Source organism: Heteronotia binoei, chromosome 7, assembly GCF_032191835.1.
Source record: "Heteronotia binoei isolate CCM8104 ecotype False Entrance Well chromosome 7, APGP_CSIRO_Hbin_v1, whole genome shotgun sequence".
NCBI classification, from domain to species: domain Eukaryota; kingdom Metazoa; phylum Chordata; class Lepidosauria; order Squamata; family Gekkonidae; genus Heteronotia; species Heteronotia binoei.
Genome location: NC_083229.1, coordinates 118070011 through 118091229, shown reverse-complemented (window position 1 = coordinate 118091229; position 21219 = coordinate 118070011). Strand labels below are relative to the sequence as shown.

General features: G+C 43.3%; 1 protein-coding gene across 1 annotated transcript in view; it reads right to left on the bottom strand.

Annotated features, from left to right (window-relative positions):
- KDSR (3-ketodihydrosphingosine reductase) overlaps positions 1-21219 on the bottom strand; it is a 66356-nt gene that overhangs the window by 17282 nt on the left and 27855 nt on the right. The window contains exons 2-7 of the mRNA XM_060243010.1: positions 18387-18476; positions 12569-12625; positions 11310-11375; positions 11112-11207; positions 8891-9082; positions 7586-7669 (exon numbers count right to left, since the gene is read on the bottom strand). Coding sequence (XP_060098993.1) covers positions 7586-7669; positions 8891-9082; positions 11112-11207; positions 11310-11375; positions 12569-12625; positions 18387-18476 — 585 coding nt within the window. The remainder of the gene's footprint in view (positions 1-7585; positions 7670-8890; positions 9083-11111; positions 11208-11309; positions 11376-12568; positions 12626-18386; positions 18477-21219) is intronic.

Here is a 21219-nt window from a genome sequence, read left to right as displayed (position 1 = left end):
CAGCGGTCAGAAAGGAACTGGCGGGATTGCCGCGCGGGCGCTGGTGGGCATGCGCAGTGGGTCGCCTGCGCATGCTCGTTGGCGCCGAGCGCGGAAAAATCCCGGGCTTTTTCAGATACCGATTCGGGGATCGGCGCAGGCGCACTATCCCATGAGTGTGAGGCACAGAGACCACGAAGAAGATCAAACAGTATTAGAAACATTATGATCAAATTTGATGTTAAGACATTGCCGATGCCAGGGTCATCTTCAATAGGACATCGTTGTTGAGGGGGCTGTACAGTATGCCCACAAGTGTGGGTCACAAACTAATTAAGTATCCCAGAAATAGGATTTGAAAAAAGGACTGTCTGCTTTTACTAACTGTGCAACAAAAAGAAGTCTATATCTTATACAACGTGAATGTAAACTGCAGCATGTTGGTCTTTCAACATGTTCTATGCATGTTAGCATAGGGGAACATCAATCACATATCAAACATCAGATTACAAAAGCCTCCCTCAGCCAGCATTGTATTGATCTTAAACATAAATTTGATTTTAGATTTTTAGTTCTTGAGAAATTTGTCGCACATCCATATGACAAACAGGATATTCATAAGTTGTTGCTTCTTAAAAAAGCATTCTAGATTCATTTTTAAAAAACATTTCTCAAAAAACTGGCGTGAACCAGTCTACAGAGCACTTATTTCCTGTGAAATGGTCTCTTTAAGGTTAAATGGGGTGATGGACATTGCAAAACTGCTTTAAATTTCACCTAAACTATTTAATACAGAAAACGGGATGTTTACACACAAGGCTGTATCATCAATAGAAGGGTTTGATTAATTCTCAGCTTCAAAATTTGGAATGGCACCCATACATGAGCATATAAGAACAGAAGCAGAATTATTTACGGTAAGAAATTTTTTGCATAATAGTTCATAAATAAGTTTCGATATTGTTTAGTGGATCATACATCATTCTTATGATTCTTTTATCAGAAAGACTATCACTCTTAATTCAGTTGGAATTTAGCTTAAATTAGTAATAATTTAAATTGGGTAAGCGGAATAGTTTTGTGGCCCTGCTAGTCCATGTTGCATTGTATATTTGCAAGGCAATAAAGTAGTTGTATATCTTTTTAGTCTCACTTGAAGAAGCTTAAATATGATAAACATGGCACATTCTGATAGATTTTGGTGTTGGTCTGATGCAGCGGAACAAATTTGATTTTACTGGTGCCTTTAAGACCAACCAAGTTTTATTCAAGGTATAAACTCCTGTGTGCATCCACCAGGAAGGAGGGAAGGAGGAAGACTGCAATTTATACCCCGCCCTTCTCTCTGAATCAGAGACTCAGAGCAGCTTACAGTCTCCTGTATCTTCTCCCCCGCCACAACAGGCACCCTGTGAGGTGGGTGGGGCTGAGAGGGCTCTCACAGCAGCTGCCCTTTTAAGGACAGCTACCAGAGCTATGGCTGACCCAAGGCCATTCCAGCAGCTGCAAGTGGAGGAGTGGGGAATCAAACCTGGTTTTCTCAGATAAGAGTCCGCGCACTTCACCACCACACCAAACTGGATTGGTGAGGAAGTGAGGAAGACAAAGTCCCCTCCCACAGCATGCCTTTCAGCCTAGAAGCCCTTTGTGGCCAGGCTTTGGTGGTAAAGCGCGGTCAAACTGAATAAGCTCCAATGTTGTGGGCCTCTCCTAAGCATAGAAGGCAAAAATTAATGCTCATCACTGTGCATCGTTTTTGTTCCATATTTCGAACATTTTTAAAACAGTGCCTTGGACCCCAAGACATGGGACCAGAAGCACAACACAACGGGGGTGGGGGTGTCCCCAGTGAAGGGGCTGGCCCCCCACAAACAATGTTCCCTCTAAGCTGCAGAGTCTTGTGAGCGAAAGCTCTACTTTGTGAGCTACTGGCATTAAAGTTGTGAGCTACTGCATAAATTAGGGTGCTCTGGGGTCATCCTTCCTGAGCAAAGAGAAAAATGTGTGAGCTGGAAGCTAAAAATCTATGAGCTAGCTCACGCTATCTCAGCTTAGAGGGAACACTGCCCACAAAGTAGTTTTTCTCATCCACAAAGATGAAGAAGTAGAAAAATCAATGGAGCGCACTAAAAAACTTTGTATCCTTGCAAAGGCGAGAAAGGAACTGAGGGAAGAGGACACTTGCTCATGGAGCATAAGGATGGGAATCCTGTGCATGAACCAGCTCTACAGTTCTTTACCAAGAAACAAAATGTCCCCAGCTGGCCTGAGCAGGTGCAGTTCCAATATGGGCTGCATGAGAAGATGGAAGATGACGCTGGTGAGAAGATGGAAGATGAAGCTGTTTGCTGCATGAAACCATCTGCTGTAAGGCATAAGCCAGGGGTGTTGGAAGTCATTTGTTATGAGGGCCAGATCTGACACAAATGAGACCTTGTTGCCTGGGCCATGAGTGCCATAAAACATAATGCCGGGTAGCAGAGATATAAATTTTATAAAGGACACTGACAAACACAATGTGTGTGTCTGTAAGCTGCAAACCAACTTTTGATTTATTGACATTCATTACAGAAATCTCATGGTCAATGCTTTGAGCCTAAGACCCAGGGGAAAACATGAAATGGCTGGGCATTGCGAGCTTTTATACATAAGTTGCTTCATGTGCTTGTCAGCCAGTGGAGAAAATAAAGGCTTTGCTCTGTAGCTCCTGTGTGAGCAAGCCTAGCAAAGCAAACTGTGATGCAGAAGGAAGCAAGAGAGAGAGAGAGAAGGAAGCAGATGACAGTGTGTTGATCGTGGGCCTAATAGGAGCCCCCTGGGGGCCTGATCTGGCCCTCAGGCCGCACGTTTGACACCCCTGGCATTAAGCAATTGTGTTGCACCTGCACGGAAGACCTCTTTATGGATAACTTTGTGCAAAACTATCAAAGTGTGAGCCAAGGAGTCTCTTAAATAAAAAAAAAATCAGCAGCTTCCCTAATTCAATACTTCAGCATGACATAGAAAAAATCAGGATGCAGTTTAGTTAAGTCAATGACAGAACTTTTGTTGATTATGATGAAGCTGAATTGTACTGCGGGTATTTTTTTAAAGGAGTCTAGTTCAAGACTGAACCACAACTATGTGAAAATCAGGTATTTACCTGTCCCATCACAAAAGAAATGAGCAAGATCTTCGCATACAAGAGTGGGACGAAGAAGCATAGTTCAACGGCAGAGCTTTCTGTGAAAAAAAAAAGACCCACAATCTCCAGCACAAAAACTAAAAGGAATCTTTTCCATTTTTTATTTCTGTACCTTTAAAATAAAATAAAAATCTTTGAAAAGAAAAAAAAAAATTAAAAGGGATCCTTGGCTGAGAAGCATAGGTTAACCTGCCTGCTCATTTGGATTATATATTCCAGGTATAATGTAAAGACCTACAGTTTGTATGGTGAATGTTGAATTTACACTCTGGGAATGTTCAGAGGCTCATCCAGTCAAAGGGTTTCCCTTCTAAATTCTGGTGTAAATGGTGTTAGATAGAATAAAGGACCCTTCCCATGGGACTCCCAGGTGCTGCGGACAGGCAATGAAGACTGGCAGAATCTCTAGGAGTAAAATTCCATTAGACACTGGGAAGAGTCTATAGGGTTATATAGAAGAATCTCTGTCCTTAAACAGAAAGGGAGATTTTGGACAGAGGCTCACAAGATAGAGGGGAAAAGATAAAGGGACATGAGCCAAATATGAAAAAAGCCTAAAACGAAGATTATTCTCCCTAACTTGAAGTTTCCAATCATAAGGGATAATTTTTAGAACCAATGCATGAAGATACTTGTATCATACATTGGGTCGGATCCCAACAGAGATCTGAAAGGTGTGAGTGCATGTTTTGTTGTTGTTCAGTCGCACAGTCAAGTCAGACTCTTTGCGACCCCATGGACAAAGTCACACCAGGCCTTCCTGTCTTCTACCGTCCTCCGAAGTTTGCTCAAATTTGTGTTAGTTACATCAGTAACGCTGTCCAGCCATCTCATCTTTTGCCGTCCCCTTCTTCCTTTGCCTTCTGTCTTTCCCAGCATCAGGGTCTTCTCCAGTGAGTGCTCCCTTCTCATTGGGTGGCCAAAGTATTTGAGCTTCAGCTTTAGCATCTGACCTTCCAGGGAACAGTCTGGGTTGATTTCCCTTAGGACTGACTGATTTGATCTTCTTGCAGTCCAAGGGACTCTCAAGAGTCTTCTCCAGCACCACAGCTCAAAAGCATCTATTCTTCTGCACTCGGCCTTCCTTATGGTCCAGCTCTCACAGCCATACATGACTATTGGGAATACCATCGCTTTGACTATACGGACTTTTGTTGGCAGTGTGATGTCTCTACTTTTTATTATCCTTGCGTGCATGTAGACGCATGCATGTGTAAAGTCTTTGCTGATTCACTGCTTCCATGGTGCCCCCAACCCCTCCTTCATGCTGCTCCAGTCCCTCAGGAGTACTTCAGGGACATGTCGGGCTGCTACGAGAAGAGCAAGGCAGAGATTATGTGCTTCTGTATTTGGAAATTGTAGACTGGTTCCAACCCATTCTATTTTTCTTTCATTAGATGTTATTAGGCAATCGCTACTCAACTAAGATGCCTTCCCTTTGCGTAACCAATGACTGCCTACGTAAGTTAAAATGACCTTGTTGAAATTAGTGTTATGGGATTGGTCTCTGTATTAAACAAAACTGTGGCTTGGAACACAATTACAAAGACACAATGGGAGGACAGGGAGATGCCTGCCAGGGGAAGGAATTGCTGTAATAAGCAAGATTTCCAAAGCTCTCCCTACATCCACAGTGTAGGCAGGGGAAATCCTTAATGGGAACAAAAGGATCTCATAGAACACACACACACAGAGGATCTGGGTTGCAGGTTACTAGACAAATGTCTCTTTAATTCATAGCTGGTGGCTATGAAAAGGAATCCTGTATGTGATACGAGTGGGAAGGGGCAGAATAAAACGGAAAGGGTGAACTTCTCACTGAGGTCTTGCAACCGTGACCAGGGCCAGGTGGGTAAATTCTGCAAGGCCTGTTTTGCTTTGGTATGCAGTGGGCAAAATAAAACCTGACATTATGAGAAGCTGCTTTTTGAGTTTGAGCCCGGCGGAAGCTGGGTTCAGGTAGCCGGCTCAAGGTTGACTCAGCCTTTCATCCTTCCGAGGTCAGTCAAATGAGTACCTAGCTTGCTGGGGGGAAAGCGTAGATGACTGGGGAAGGCAATGGCAAACCACCTCGTAAAAAGTCTGCCGTGAAAACGTCGTGATGCGACGTCACACCCCAGAGTCAGAAACGACTGGTGCTTGCACAGGGGACTACCTTTACCTTTTTACAGTTTGAGACACCAGATGCCAAAATGCTAATGCGGAAGAAGGCCGTTAGTGAAATCACTTCAGGTATGAAGGGTAATACAAGAAAGAAAGGGATGAATGGGAGATGGCTCAAGAAAAATATACAGGCTACCCCTAATCAAAGTTAAGCAAATTGCACATTTAGATCAAAGAAATGAACAAGACGAATGTGTTAACAGCAGTCTGAAGATTCTGTAAGAAGATTTTATTGGTGTTTCAGTTTTCCCTACTCAGAGCAGTGAAATGTGGAACAGAATAAACTTTAAGAATGCTCAAGGTAATACAGGGGTGTCAAACATACAGTTCGGGAGCTGAATCAGGCCCCCAGAGGGCTCCTATCAGGCCCCCGAGCAACTGGCTGTCATCTGCTTCCTTCTCCCTCTCTCTTGCTTCCTTCTGCATCACAGCTTGCTTTGCAAGGCTTGCTCAATTGCACAGGAGCTACAAAGCAAAACCTCTAATTTCTCCATTGGCTGAGGCTCCTCCTCGGGGAGGAAGGTGGGGAGGGAGAGCTTGCTTTGCCAGGCTCTCTCAATTGCACTGCAGAGCACTGAGCCAAGCCTCTCTTCCTTTATTGGCTGAGGCTCCCCCCACCCAGTCCCCTGGGGAAAAAAGGAAAGAGTCAGTGCTTCCTTTGCCCAGTTCCCTGGATGCTATGGGAGAAATACAAAGAAAGCATCTTTAAAACCAATGAGTGCTAACGTTTTAAGCATGTTTTAAGTTTTTTAAAAAAAATATTTGTGTTTGTCTGTGTTCTTTATAAAATTTATATCTCTGCTACCTGATCTTAAACAGGAACACACATGGCCCAGCCCGGCATGGCTCAGCCCAACGCAACATGGCCCGGCCCAACAAGGTCTCATTTATGTGAAATCCAGCCCTCATAACAAATCAGTTCAACACCCCTGCAGTAAGAGATTAACTGAAGAAAGACTGCACAACGCAGACACACAAACTATGAAGTAGGACCGCATACCAGTTCGAAACACGGCTTTAAAATTAAGGAGCCTGTAATTCTGCTTTAAACATGCCCTGCACCCCAACTGAGATATTCTGAAAGCCTCTCCCATAACAGCTGGGAAATTCAGGCTCAAATTTTTACTCATCCATAAAACAGCTATGGAAGTTTTTGGTGACTTTATTCTGACATTAGAGGGAAGATACTGTACACCTCACGGTTTTATGTTGCCCCTTGATCTGATCCGATAAGTCAGGAGAAAAATGTGCCAAAATGACAAAAAGGGGATTTTCCCCCTGAACTTGGGGGAACCACCTCAGGGTTACAGAAAAAAACAACATTTTAAAAATACATTTGGGGGGAGTAGTTTAACCCCCCCCCCAAAAAACCACAACCAATTAATGAACAGGCACAGAGTACTTCAAGAAGAAGATATTGGATTTATATCCCACCCTATACTCAGAGCGGTCACAATCTCCTTTATCTTCCTCCCCCACAACAGACACCCTGTGAGGTGGGTGGGGCTGAGAGAGCTCTCACAGCAGCTAACATTTCAAGGACAACTCTTATGAAAGCTATGGCTGACCCAAGGCCATTCCAGCAGCTGCAGGTGGAGGAGTGGGGAATCAAATCCGGTTCTCCCAGATAAGAGTTTGTGCACTTAGCCACTGCACCACTACCCTGCAGTCAGTGCAGGGCAAAGAGCGGTGAGAGAGAGAGGCAGACTGAGAAGGGATGGGGGGAAGAGAAGGGAGAGACACTGAAAGGGGATTGGAGTTTGAGGGGGGCCCCTTGTGAAGAAAGGAAGGATATGAAAGAAGCAAATAAATAAGGATGTGGGCAGGTAAAGGTAAATTGGTGGGTGTGAAGGAGAGAGGAAAGCAGGGAAAGGTGAGGATGTGGGAGTTACTAGAAGAAGCAATGCACGACTAAGTGAGGTGCCTCACAAGTCCTTGCAGATCACACCCAGCGCAAACGGGTCCAGCTCAGAGGGCACAGGGGCCAATGCCAATGGTTTCAGAGAGTCAGGAATACTAGTCCTTCACCATCACATCTAATGACCTGCCAATGGGGCACCAGATCCTGCAGAGCTTCCTGAAGCCAATCAGGGTCCATTTGGCTCTGCAGGCAGCCATGAATCGCTTGCTGCCTACACAGGAGGATTTGGCGTGCCCACCAGACCTTAGGCAGTCGGTACAGCAGCCAGATAGCCAAAGATGTGCTTGTGGGTCCCCCTCTAGTAAGTACAGAATGTTTGAAAGGAATTAACGTGTTACCTTCGTCTTACTTTCTTCTGTGAAGCCAGGTGTGTCTGTATCTGGAGGATAGGCAACTGTTATATAGACATTATAGGGCTTTACCTAGTTTAACAAAAAAAAATAATAAAATTGGTTCACGGACACCTAATATGAAGGTATAACATGAAAAAAATGTGTATATTAGCTATCTAGCTGTCAAGATGGATATTAACATAACACAGTTTAAAAGGTACAATACTCCAGAGTATGCATTTAACTATACACAAATCCACATTTTTGTTACTTTGTTTATATCTAATGTGCAAAGATCTTAGAGCATGTGCAGAGAGTACCTCTCCTTGGGATTCGAGTGTCACCTCTCAGCTCTAGAATTTTTTTGAAGCTATTTGGGCACCGCACATGTGGAACTACACAAAGAATGGAAACTGTTTCAGCCGCAGCTGCATCACTAACATACATTACAGCTAAGGAGAACTACTGCCACATTACCCGGAGCTGCTAATTTGAAAAAGGTCAAAATCAGTAGTAACTGATAGCTCAGCTGCTGACATTCAAACAGTGTGAAGCAGAAAACTGAACGTCAGTGCGTTGGAAAGAATGGTCGTTACATCTGATTAAACATAAGGGAGCAAACTACAAGAACAGTGGCAAATTCAAAGGTTTCCCAGCCATAAGGATGAGAAAAGGGCAGCCCAACATGGATGTATAAGACTATTTTATCTATCAGTTCAGTATTACCTTCCCTCAAGAGCACTGAATCACTTGCGTGTGTGTCATTTAAAGGTATTCTCGGTAAGAACATAAGAGAAGCCATGTAGGATCAGGCCAATGGCTCATCCAGTCCACACAGTGGTCAAAAAATCCAAGTGCCTTCAGGAGGTCCACCAGTGGGGCTAGAAGCCCTCCCACTGTGCCCCCCCCCCCCCGCAAGCACCAAGAATACAGAGTATCACTGCCCCAGAGAGTTCCAACAATACCCTGTGGCTAATAGCCATTGATGGACCTCTGCTCCATATGTCTATGCTTGCAGCCGCCCCACCTCCTGTGGCAGTGAATTCCACGTGTTAATTACCCTTTGGGTGAAGAAGTACTTCCTTTTACTTCCTGGCAGCAGAGAAGTTGAAAGCTGACAATTCTGCCTTTTGTACAAAGTTCCTAACCTATATTGCAGGCGGTGCCTCTGCTTCCAACCCAGTTCTAAAACAGCTGGCTTTTTGTTACAGTGGGGCCCCCGCTGTGAGAGAAACTTCTGAACTAAAGGCACACCAAATCTCTTCCCCCGCCCCAAAGACACAACACAAGCAGATTAACAGGTAATCGTACCTCCATTTGCAAAGCTTCCGCTAATCCTCGAAGCGCAAACTTTGTTGCAGAATATGCCGTGTAACCAAACAGCCCGACTTGCCCAGCCTGGGATGACACAAACACAATCCTTCCCATTCTTCGCTCCTTCATGGTGTTAATCACCGCACGAGCTGGGTAAACACTTCCCAGGTAGTTAACAGACATCAGTCCCTGAAGGAACAGACACATGTCTGAGACAGAGTCAACAGATTTCAGAGTAGCAAGTGATGATGACATCCAATAATCCATGCGCAGTTCGTGCAATCATCAGTTTAGATGGGTGCAACCTATACATTTTGACTAGCCCAGCTTCTGCAATTTTAATCCACTTCACCATTAAGCCTAATGGAGTGCAAAAAGTCCTGCTTGCACATAAAAACAGACGAACTGCCGATGCAATGCCTAGACAACTGGCAAGTGCTATAATGCAAGCTTCTTCCGTGAACATGTTGGAGCACATCCCCCTTGGCTGTAACTGTTAATACAAGCAGTGGAATGCTGTTGAGTAAAAGATGTCACCACTTTGTGGGATCCGTGTTAATTAGACACACCAGTCAAGGACCATGGTGATTTGAAGGAAGGTTCAGCTACCTTCTCCCCTGCCATGAGAACCTCAAGAGGGAGAGGCAGGAGAAAGAGAGGGGTCAGAAGCTAATAAGGGACGTTTCCAATCAAAACGCTACAATATGTTTCGAATGATTTCTCACACTGCACCGCTATCCCTGAACTACAGGACAGGGGAACAGAGGACAGAAAATGATCCAATTTCTCCTTTTATTATTATTATTATTGTATTTATGAACTACTTTTCTGCTTTTAAAAATTCCTCAGGAGTCCTGCAATAAGAACATGAAAAGTATATATTGGGTTTAAAACGACTGTTTGCAGTAGGTGCCTTCTGTGCTTATCACTGACTTGGGCGAAGCACATGAAAAAGCAAGTGGCAACGTTTGCTTAAGCTGTCAGGGTTTCCAGCAAATTGTGCTGCCTTCTCTCCAATGTTCCCTCGAAGCTGCCGTCTTGTGAGGAAAAAAATCTGCTTTGTGAGCTACTGGCATTAAAGTTGTGAGCTACTGCATAAATTAGTACGCTCTGGGGCCATTTTCCCTGAGCTAAGACAAAAAATGTGTGAGCTGGAAGCTAAAAATCCATGAGCTGGGTCATGCTAACTCAGCTTAGAGGGAACACTGCTTCTCTCTTGTCAGGGCAATGCATTTCTCAACTATCCGTGTGTGTGGGGAGAACAGAAGAAAGAAATTGCAAAGAGCTGAATGCTGGACAAGTTTCTCTCCCCTTCCATCAGGACAAAAATGTTTGTTTAATGGCCTTGCTTTCCAGGGCTTCTAACATTTCCCCCTGTGGGCAATCCTCGGACCCTCGCTGAGAGCCAAAACAGACACGATGGTGCCCATATGGGGGTAACTAGGCCTACAGCTCAGCAGGCTGAGGTATTCTTTCTCCCCATCCCATCTCCATAATCTTATCAAGTGCTGAAATAGCTCTTTTCCCCCCTGGTTATTTCAGCACTTGCTATTAGGATTGGGCCCTCACAACATTTTTAAATGGCTTTAAAATGGGATTTGCTGCAAGGTTGGAGCGCCACAGAGCTTGGTTGTGGGCCTGGTACTTTCCAATATTTTTATCGGTGATCTGCTCATTACATTCAGAGACGACACCAAATTGGAAGGAGCAGGGAACACACCAGAAAATACAGAATTCAACAAGATCGGAACACGCTGGGAAAGTGGATGGAAGTGAACAAGATGCAATTTAACGAGGGTAAGTGCCGAGTTCTACATCTGGGTAACAAAAATGAGGAACGTGCATACTGGATGGAGAGGGCTACACTTCTGGGTGGCAGCGTGCGTGAACAAGATCTTGGGGTACAGGTGTGCTGTAAGTTAAATATGAGCAGCCAGTGGGATGCAGTGACAAAAAAGGCTAACACAATCTTGGGGTGAAGCAACAGAAGTATAATACTCAAATTGCAAGATGCCACAGTCAGGCCACACCTGGAGTATTGTGTGCAGTTCTGAAGGCCCCACTTCCAAGAAGAATGTGGGCAGAACGAGGGTGGGTACAGAGGAGGCCAATGAGGCTGATCGGGGGTCTGGAGACCAAGCCCTGTGAGGAAAGACTGGGGGACTTGGGAATGTTCAGTTTGGAGAAGAAGAGGTTGATCGGGAACATTCCCACTTACCTCAAAATTCTTGATATCGAGATCTTCAAATTTTCCAGTAACTGATGTTCCAGCACAATTTACAAGCATATCGACTGGACCCAACTTCTCTTGAGCCTAGAAAGGGTAATCTAATAAATCCAAGGCAGATACACTTCGGCAACAATGTCGCTCATGCAAAAACAAACAAAACATAATAAAGGTCCCAAGTTTCCTTACTTGCTTCAGGACCCGTTCCACATTTGCACAGTCTTTGGAAACATCTACAGAGATGCAGTGTACAACCTAGGCAAAAGAGCCAGGGGAAGAGAAGAACAGAAAAATTAGTAATAGTGCAGTATTGCTGAAGCTACGTGGATTTGGATCTGATATTAAGGAGACCACAGGAAGCTTTTGCAAGTTTCTCAAAGTTCCATAAAGAAAAAACAGGGTACAAATAGATGGTGTTCCCTTTAAGCTGAGTTAGTGTGAGCTAGCTCACGGTTTTTTAGCCTCCAACTCACACATTTTTGTCTCAGCTCAGGAAGGGTGGCCCCAGAGCAAAGTAATTTATGCAGCAGCTCACAATTTTAACACCAGTAGCTCATGAAGCAGAATTTTTGCTCGCAAGACTCCACAGCTTAGAGTTGAGTAGGCAGACTAAGTGTATAGGAAAACAGGTCCAATTTATATTTAACTTCTGCTAACTATAACAGCACTGAACTATTACAAGCAACCTGGTTGACCATTTCTCTTTTAAATTACTGGGAGTCATTTCTGCAGCCATAAAGCCTGTGCTCAACTGCACTACTTTGTCTTACTAGGAATCCTTGCTGTTAAGACTCAAATATCGTACTACATACCACCAGGGGTGGAATTCTAGCAGGAGCTCCTTTGCGTATTAGGCCGCACCCCCTGATGTAGCCCATCCTCCAAGAGCTTACAAGGCTCTTTTTTTGTAAGCGCTTGGAGGATTGGCTACATCAGGGGGCTGTGGCCTAATACAAAGGTGCTCTTGCTAGAATTCCACCCCTGCATACCATCATCATACTTGTAATCTTCTTTTGGTCCCAATGAGAAAGATGGACTATAAAATAAATAAATATTCAGAATATTTTTTTAAAAAAGAACCATTTCTCTACTTTAGATTGTGACTTCCTGGTCAGATAAGAGAGCTCTGCTGCGGTGAAATCTTTCATCATGTTGCTGACCACCTGTGGGCCACCTATGCGACAGTTATGCATAACTGAAGCCTAGCACGATTTACAATACTGTATAACTTTCTTAAGGTATCTCTGAATTAAGTTTATAGAAACATAGAATGGAATCACAGAGTTGGAAGGGACCTCCAGGGTCATCTAGTCCAACCCCCATGCACTGGCCCATTTAGCAACTGGCCTCCGTGTTGTTATAAGGCAACAGAATATTTTCTCTTATCTGCACATACTACCTCACACCTAGGGCAGATCAACTATTACAGTTCCAGATGGTAAGCTTACCTGCTTATCGTTAACTGCGCATTTTTCAATTTCTTTCTTTGCCTCCAGCAGCCTAGCCTGAAATGAAAGACGCACAGTTGGGACATTCTAACAAAGTAATTTACCACCACAATTAAACTCCTTTTGAAGTAATATAGCAAGTCATGCCTTCGTTGCAGATCCACAGAGAAGTATTTAAAAATATAATTCAGCACTTAGTATTGCACTTGAGAAATGTTTTATTTATAACCCACCCTCCCCAAGAATGGGCTCAGGGAGGGTAACAACATATAAAACTTAACAGACAAGACATTTCAAGTTAAAACATCAGATAAAATTAATTACAATACCAGGTTGGCGACAGAGGGGGAAAAAACCCATAACTGGGCCAGGACACAGACGTCAGTAATCCTATGGACCAACAGCTAAGGACATCTGAAGCAGGGAGGCAATGTGAAATTTCATCCATGCCTCAGCCAAAAGCTTGTATAAAAACAAAAACAAAAAAAACCTGTGGAAAATTAACGAATAAATATTAAAGATGAATTTATAAATATAAATTGATTATTCAAAAATATTTCGCAAAATACATATCACTTCACAATATACAAGTCATACGTTCAAAATTCCAATGTGCGAAGAATGTGTCAATTTCCGACTTAAAGCGCTTGTAGATCATTCGCCCGCCTCCGCATAAAGCAGCATAAAGCAGGGGTGGCCAAGGGTAGCTCTCCAGATGTTTTTGCCTACAACTCCCATCAGCCCCAGCCATTGGCCATGCTGGCTGGGGCTGATGGGAGTTGTAGGCAAAAAAAACATCTGGAGAGTTACCCTTGGCCACCCCCGGCATAGAGCTTTTACCCGCGGAGGAGGGAAAAGGATCTACAAGTGCTTTAAGTTGGAATTTGACATGGTGAATGGGAAACAGCTTGGAACTTTATTCTTCGCACGTTGGAATTTTGAACTTATGACTTGTATATTGTGAAGTGATATGTATTTTGTTAAATGTATTTTTGAATAATCCATTTATATTAATCCATTTACCTTTAATATTTATTTGTTAATTTTCCAGGGGTTTTTTTACACAATCAGCCAAAAGTTTGGCAGAACAGCTTCATTTTACAGGCCCTGCAGAATTGCATCAGGCTACGCAGGGCCCTGATCTCTCTTGGGAGCTTGTTCCTCCAAACGGGGGCCAGGACAGAAAAGGCTTGGCCCTGGTCAAGGCTAAGTGGACCTTTTTTGGGCCAGGGAAAACCAGTAAATGATGACCACTGGAGCGCAAAGGGGGTATATGAAAAGAGTAATGTGTTCCTTTTTCTTCCCAACAGGGCTCTAAAACAACTTACATCATTCTCTCTTGTTTTACCCTCACAACAACCCTATGAGGTGGGCGACCCAGGGTCACCCAACAAGTTTTTATGGCAGAGTATGGATTCGAACCTGAGCTTCCCAGATTCTTATTCAGCACTTTAACCACTACACCATTATGGCTCCATTAATATACTTTTACAAATACTGGGTTGGATCTAACCATCCTCCAGTGGAAAGAAGAGTCATGTTGCAGGAAGACATCATTTCTCAATACCTACCCTCAGCTTTCTGAGGAAAAGGCTCAGTAGAAAAGACAGGACCAAAAATAATGAGAAATGATACACTGAAGCTGGAGGAAGACATTACAGAAAGGCAGCAAGATACATACATAGATTCAGGGGTGGAATTCTAACAGGAGCTCCTTTGCATATTAGGCCACACACCCCTGATGTAGCCAATCCTCCAAGAGCTTACAAAAAAAGAGTCTTGTAAGCTCTTGGCGGATTAACTACATCAGGGGTGTGTGGCCTAATATGCAAAGGAGCTCCTGCTAGAATTCCAGCCCTGCATAGATTATATTGCAGGCAACAAGATACATACATATATACACCTTGAGCAATCAGGGTTCGTCTCTAGTAACGTCCAAGAAGTGCTTGATTTAACTGATCATGTTAAAAAACATAAAACAAAAGCAGCTTTTATATTCCGTGATGTTTCAAAGTCATTTGATGGGCTTGAGACTACATTTTTGATAGAATGCATAAAAACATTTGATTTTAGCATTTACTTCACTCAATGGGCAGGAATTGCATATGCACATTCTGAAGCAAGATTAAATACACTGGGTATGCTTTCTCCCAAAATGCCCATTACTAGTTTTACTTTTTTGCTTTTGCTTTAGAACCATTAGCTAGTCTCACCAAGAACTCTCTTGAGATTGAGGGCATTGGATCATGTCAATTTAAAACAGAACTTTATGCAGCTAGTTCTTCGTTGACATGATTTTAGCTCAGCAACCAAGTGCAGCATTTAAAAAAGATGGAGCCATCCATATGCTAGGTTGGGAAAAGGGATGAGGGGGGGGGGATCGGCTTCCGATCGGCTTTCGCTGAAGAAGAAGGAAATTGTTAAGAAAACCGCCATCATAAAAGCAAACACAGCACTAGCACTCTTATTAATTAATTTTAAAAACTTAATCAGGATTTTAACTAAACTGCTGAAATGTAGTTTTATCTAATTTTGTATAATTAATGTATGAACTATGTTGTTAGCCGCCCTGAGCCTGCTCCGGCGGGGAGGGAGGGATACAAATAAAATTTGTTGTTGTTGGGATGTAAAGGAAAAATAATTTTTAAAAATCAAAAAGCTTACTCCCCCCTCCCCTTTGAAAGACAACATTGAAATTCTAACAAGAATGCAAGGTGGAATGATGGAAAACGAAAGTGAAAGGAGCTTTGCGGAGGGAAGTTCAACAAGGAATCCTAACAACATGGTGGAAAAACTGAGCGGGTGGCGCCTTCCCTCAGCTTCAGGCATGTGCACTGCCTGCCTGCTCCCCAGGGGAGAGAAAAGTGCACCAAAATATACGATGTGGAGTTTTTTTAAACTCCAAGGTTGGCTTCTGTGTGGCACAGTGCCCCAAGTGTGGGACTGCACAGAGACCACGGTAAAGATCTTCATATTCAGAACAACTAAACCTTGTTTATTTTTAGTTGAGTCATCGTAGTTTAATTCTTGCACTTTCCTACAATCCCAAATAAAGTTATTTCATTCTGCCAATCTTTCAGAATGCTGTTAGAATCATAACAGGCACATTGCATAATAAGTAATTCGTTTTTCTATCACTTTGTCACACTCACAGCACTTGTACAGCTGAGTAATAAAAATTTATGATTTTCACAGGTTAAAGTTATTTTTCACTTCAATGAAAGCCTCTTTAAAGTTGTTTCAATAAAGCTCTACATAGTTTGTACCAAGCTTAACTCCCAGGGAGGTTATAAACTGCCGCTTGATCTCCTTTTAAACGACTAGGGATGGGCACAGACCAAAAACCCTGAGGTTCATATGGGTCCACCATGCATGGGTTTCCCAGACCATGAACATTCATGAGGAAGTGAGAGATTGTATGATAAAATGGGCTCGAAATTTGGTTTACAATATTGAAATGCGGGTTTGGGAAACGTTATGGAAATCACATATAAAACTTACTAGAGCTGTTACTTCTAAAGTAAATATTTATAATGTTTTATAGATGGTAAACTGTCTAAAATGTATACTGCTGTCTCTAATAAGTGTTGGAAATGTATTTCTCAAGTGGGTATGTCTTTCCATATGTGGTAGACTTGAGGAGTTATGAAAAAAAAAGGATTATGGTGCATGAAATGCGACAAAAGATACTGAAAACACATGTCCACTTTAAACCAGAACTATTTTTATTGAATATATTACCAACGGACCTCCCAAGGCAGAGCAAACATTTGATGATACATATCATAACTGCAGCAAGACTTTTGATAGCACAACGCTGGAAACACCACGAAGCTCCAAAGAAACAAGATCTGATTGACAAAATATTAAAGACAGCAGAAATGGATATACTTGCACTACTGAAAGATGGACAAAATCTTTGGAAACCTTTTTACGAATGGCTTAATGCATGAACTTGATTTTGTATATCACTTGTTGCACTTTCCAATCTATTCCTCATTTTGATACGGTTGAATTTATAGCAGCAAATTATTTAGCATAACCTATAATAATAATAAGCTTTTATTTATATCCCGCCTATAGGCTATAGACTTGTTAAGACTAAGATTATGTAATCTAATGATTAATGTATAAATGTATGGATTATGGTGATTAATGTATGATTGATTAATGTATGATGAATGTATGGATAATATTATGTAATCTAATGATGCAGGAAAAATGATGTTGACTCTATTTAACTTTTACCCCTTTTCCCTTCCCACTTCTGTATTCCTTTATCCCTCCCCTTTCTCAAAATTTCAATTAAAATATACATATATAACAACATTCATGGGTTTTGGCCATTAAATGGACCTGTCTGGGGTCCACAGATCTGTGACTTTTGTACATGACAGAATGCCCCCCCCCCGAAGGGCTAAAGATGCCAAACTTGCGAGTCTCCAGCTGACTCTCCTCTACCTACCCTCTAAGTTGCATGCAGACTGGCTTGGGGCAGGGGGAAGATCCTAGTGTCCAATGTGCAAAAGGGAAGGTCTATCGAACACTGCCCCCCAGAACCTGGAGGCATGGAAGTCGCAGACCTCCCTGGGATGCCCCTCTACCTGGCATCCTAGTGGCATGCAAACTGGCATTGGAGGAGGGGGAAAAGATCCTAGGATTCAATGTACAAAAAGGGGAAGGAGTTTGTCAAACAGCCTCACCAAATGCTAGAGCCATGAAAGTCGCAGCAGACCTCCCTGGGATGCCCCTCTACCTGCCATCCAAGTGGCACACAGTGTGGGATTGGAGATGGGGGGAGATCTTATGGTCCAATGTGCAAAAGGGGAAGGAGTCTGTCAAATGCCCCCCCGCCCCCGCCCTTCTCCGGTTGCCTGACAGTGCCTCAGCTCCAGGTTGTCTGGCCCACAGACTGCTCCCATGGACCAAATGGATTACTTGGAAAAATTCATAGTGTGTGAGTGTTCTGTTGAAAAACGTGATTGCATGGATTAGGCAAACAATCCACAACACCCCCCATCCCCCCACCATCATGGATTGTGGTTGACATTTTGGTTCCCGCCCATCTCTATTCAAGATACATTAACAGGGATTGTCAACTCTACTGAATACCTTTTCTGCATCCAAGAAGAGAAATGACACTCTACACTTACTGCACTGGACATTATTCTCTTAGGTTTAAAACTTTTCTTATATTTGTGGGTGCAGATCATTCTGGAATGAAGCCTGTCCCTTTCAGAGATACAAATTTACTAATAACCCCTCTGTGTCTAGATGCTAGGAAAGAAGTTATAATCTTATAATTATAATTGATGAGAATAATAAGGTGATATCATCTCACATCAGAGGGATCTTTCCCTGGTTTGGGTATTATGTAGGAAATTCACAAATACCTCCCCCTCCCCAACACTCCAGTGACATCTGCTCCGAGCTCAGAAGACGGCAAAACAAATGAACAAACCCTCCAGAATCCCTGGCTAAACATTCCCCCCCAGATACCCTAGCTCAATACTCCATTATAGCCTGTGGGGACCATTGATTATAATTATAGCTTAAGGAGACCATTACACGCACAGGATATAATGGAGAACTCACTGCTTGGAGCCCACGTGCAGACTGGCTTGCAAAAAGCTGCACCAAGTGAACTCCAAAACAGCGGGAAGGCGTTTAAAAGGAAAGGCAATCCTTTTAAACCCCAGCTATCCAGAGGAATTTTTCAGGGCAGCCATTTTCAGATAGCTGAATCAGCAGCCTACTTGGTAACCAGCTGAGAAAATACCCGATAAATAATTGTTAAATAAGAATGGCAGAAATTTACCTCGTTTCTTGCAAGTAGTGTTATGAAAGCACCTTGCTTAAAGCATTCCACGGCAATACTTTTTCCAATGCCACTGGAGCCACCAGTTACCTTTAAAAGAGAAGAACTAGAGTTAATTATTATGACTAAACTGTGATTCCAAGCCTACCTTGGAGGTCAGACTAGTCAAATGCAGGAGACTTCAGTTAGCTCATATGTAGCAACCCATCATTTTTCCTCCAATGAGAACTTTGTGTTCATCATACCGTCCACGGCAGCCACAACCAGACATTCCAATAATGACAGTGGGTGCTGCAGCCAAAACCACAGTGGTTGCTGCCACCACAGAGTGACTGCAAGCAGGTTCTGTGATTGGTCTGGTCCTTTAAAGAATCGTTATGCTATAAGGGCTACAAAGAGTGGTGTGAGGATTGACTGAGGAGGGTTACTAGTGCATGGCTCATGACCTTCAAATTCTGGCTACGCTTGCACTATAACTCTGAACCGGAGAGCTATATCTATCAAATGCTCTTTGAGCTTAGCTTGTCAAATTGGTCAGTGCATATTTAGAAAAAAAAATCAAACAATGGGCTTATCTCTAGAAGCTCAGAAAGTGGAGAGGTGGGGTAACTAATAGAGATCTACAGGAAGGAAAGACCCCCCAAAGAAATGACTGTGGCACGATTTGGGAAGGAACCCCAGGAGGAAGGGGGGTGTTGGAGGGGAGTAAAAAGGAGTCCCAGGCAGTGACTATGGAACAGTGTAGGCAGCAGAACCCCAGATGGTGGTAGGGTGGGTGACAGAGATGCAGAGGAAGGAGGTAACTCTAATGCAACAACTGTGTAACAATTGAAGGAGGAAACCCAGGAAAAAGTGGGGTGTATTGAAGAAGTGTAGAACGGGAATGTCAGGCAGAAGAACACCAGAAACTGGTGGTGGGGTGGGTGTTAGAGAGGCAGAAGGAGGAGGAAACCCCAATGCAATTATGTTGGAAGTATTCAGGAGAAAGTGGGGTGCATGGGAGCACAGCAGAAAGGAAACTCCAGGCAAAACCCCAGAAAGTGGTGGGGTGAAGTGGGTGATGTAGAGGAAGGAAGGAACCCCAAGGCAATGACTGTGGAACAATGCAGGCAGGAATCTCAGGGGAGCAGAAAGGAAGCCCCAGCCAGTGATTTCCAGGAATGCCAATTGACTTGCATGGGCTCCACTGAAATACATTACAGCACAAAAAGAGTTGCAAAGAAAATGAAGAATGGATTTTCCATTAATGTCTCTGAGCCCACAAAGACTACTCTGGGAATGGACTGACAGGCCCCAGAGTGGAATGACAGCCCCTGGGAGCAGCAGAAGTGTTATGGGAATGACATTCCCCTAGAGTGGAATAACAGGTCCTTGGAGTACAGACGGTGCTTTGCAACTGGAATCACAAACTTGTACAGCAGAATTAAAATACTGTACATTTTAATTAATATTTCTGTAAGACGTGTAGCTATTGTCAAATCTGCTCCACCTCAATAATTATCTTGCCTGCCAGCTCCTCAGTTTCCTTACAAATTCATGAGGTTGAGGTGAGCCACCTCCTCTGTTCTCAGTTATAAATCTTGCCCTTGTCCCTCTTCTAGTTTCAGTGAACAGTTCTATTGCCTTCCTAACCTCCATGTCCCCATTATGTCATACTTTGCCAGAATTCCTTGCACACTTTTGCCCAGTCTGTTGACTACTGACCCACAGCAGCCCCTGCATAGTCTCTCTGTGAAAAATCCCATCCCACACTCAAGCTCAGGAGTCCCCAACATTTTTGAACCTGTGCCCCCTGTGTAATTCTGACACAGAGTGGTGGGTACAGACACAAAAGGACTGCTGCAGGAGATGCAGCCTGTAATTCCAGCCCCAGAACACTTCTGCTACTTTCAGGGGCTGTCATCCCACTCTGGGGGGCTGTCACCCCTGTCCCGGAGCATTTCTGTTACTTCCAGGAGCTGCCATTCCATTCTGGCAGCTGTCATTCCAGTCCCAGAGCGCATGTGCTACCCACAGGGAGTCATTCCGCTCTGGGGCCTGTCATTCCAATCCCACAGTAGTCTATTTGGGCCCAGGGACCTTAATGAAAAATCCATTCCACAATTTCTTTGTTAACTCTTCTTGTGCTGTAATGTATTTCAATGGAGCCCATGAAAGTCAATTGGCATTCCTGGCTCCCATTATTTCCATTGGGCCTTTAAGCCTCTCCTATTATTTCCAATGGACAATCCAGTCATTCTTTTTAGTACATCTCCCTGGAAGGTGGTGGGGTGATGGCTGCTATTCGCATAGTAAGATTCAAAAGATTCTTCTCAAAAGCACAGTTTAAACACAAAAATAACATAGCTTAACAGACTGGTTGAGTAAATGTCGGATATCTTATAGCTGCAAAGAAAACTTCCAAGAATAATTATAATTGGTTGAAGGCTATTCTCAAATAATTAGGGATTATAACGAGCCTAAATGGGCTACAGTTCAAAGCAATGGAGAAAGAAAATTTAAGAGGGAAAAGGAAGGAAAAACTGACCCCCTACAAAAATGAGGAGAGAAAAAAGGTGCAGTTATTTTACTTAAACTAGGATTGTTTCATGGAGAAGATCCCCTCCCCTTGAAAAATCAAATATTGACTTCCGAGAAGCAAAAGAGATAGTAAAAGACAACATACAAGTTGATATAGTTGACAGAATACAAGTTACATTACATTTTATGACACACATGGCCCAGCCCGACAAGGTCTCATTTACATCAGATCTGGCCCTCATAACGAATGAGTTCGACACCACTGCTTTAGAGATTGTCCAGGGTGTGTGAGCAACAGATACAAGTTGATAAG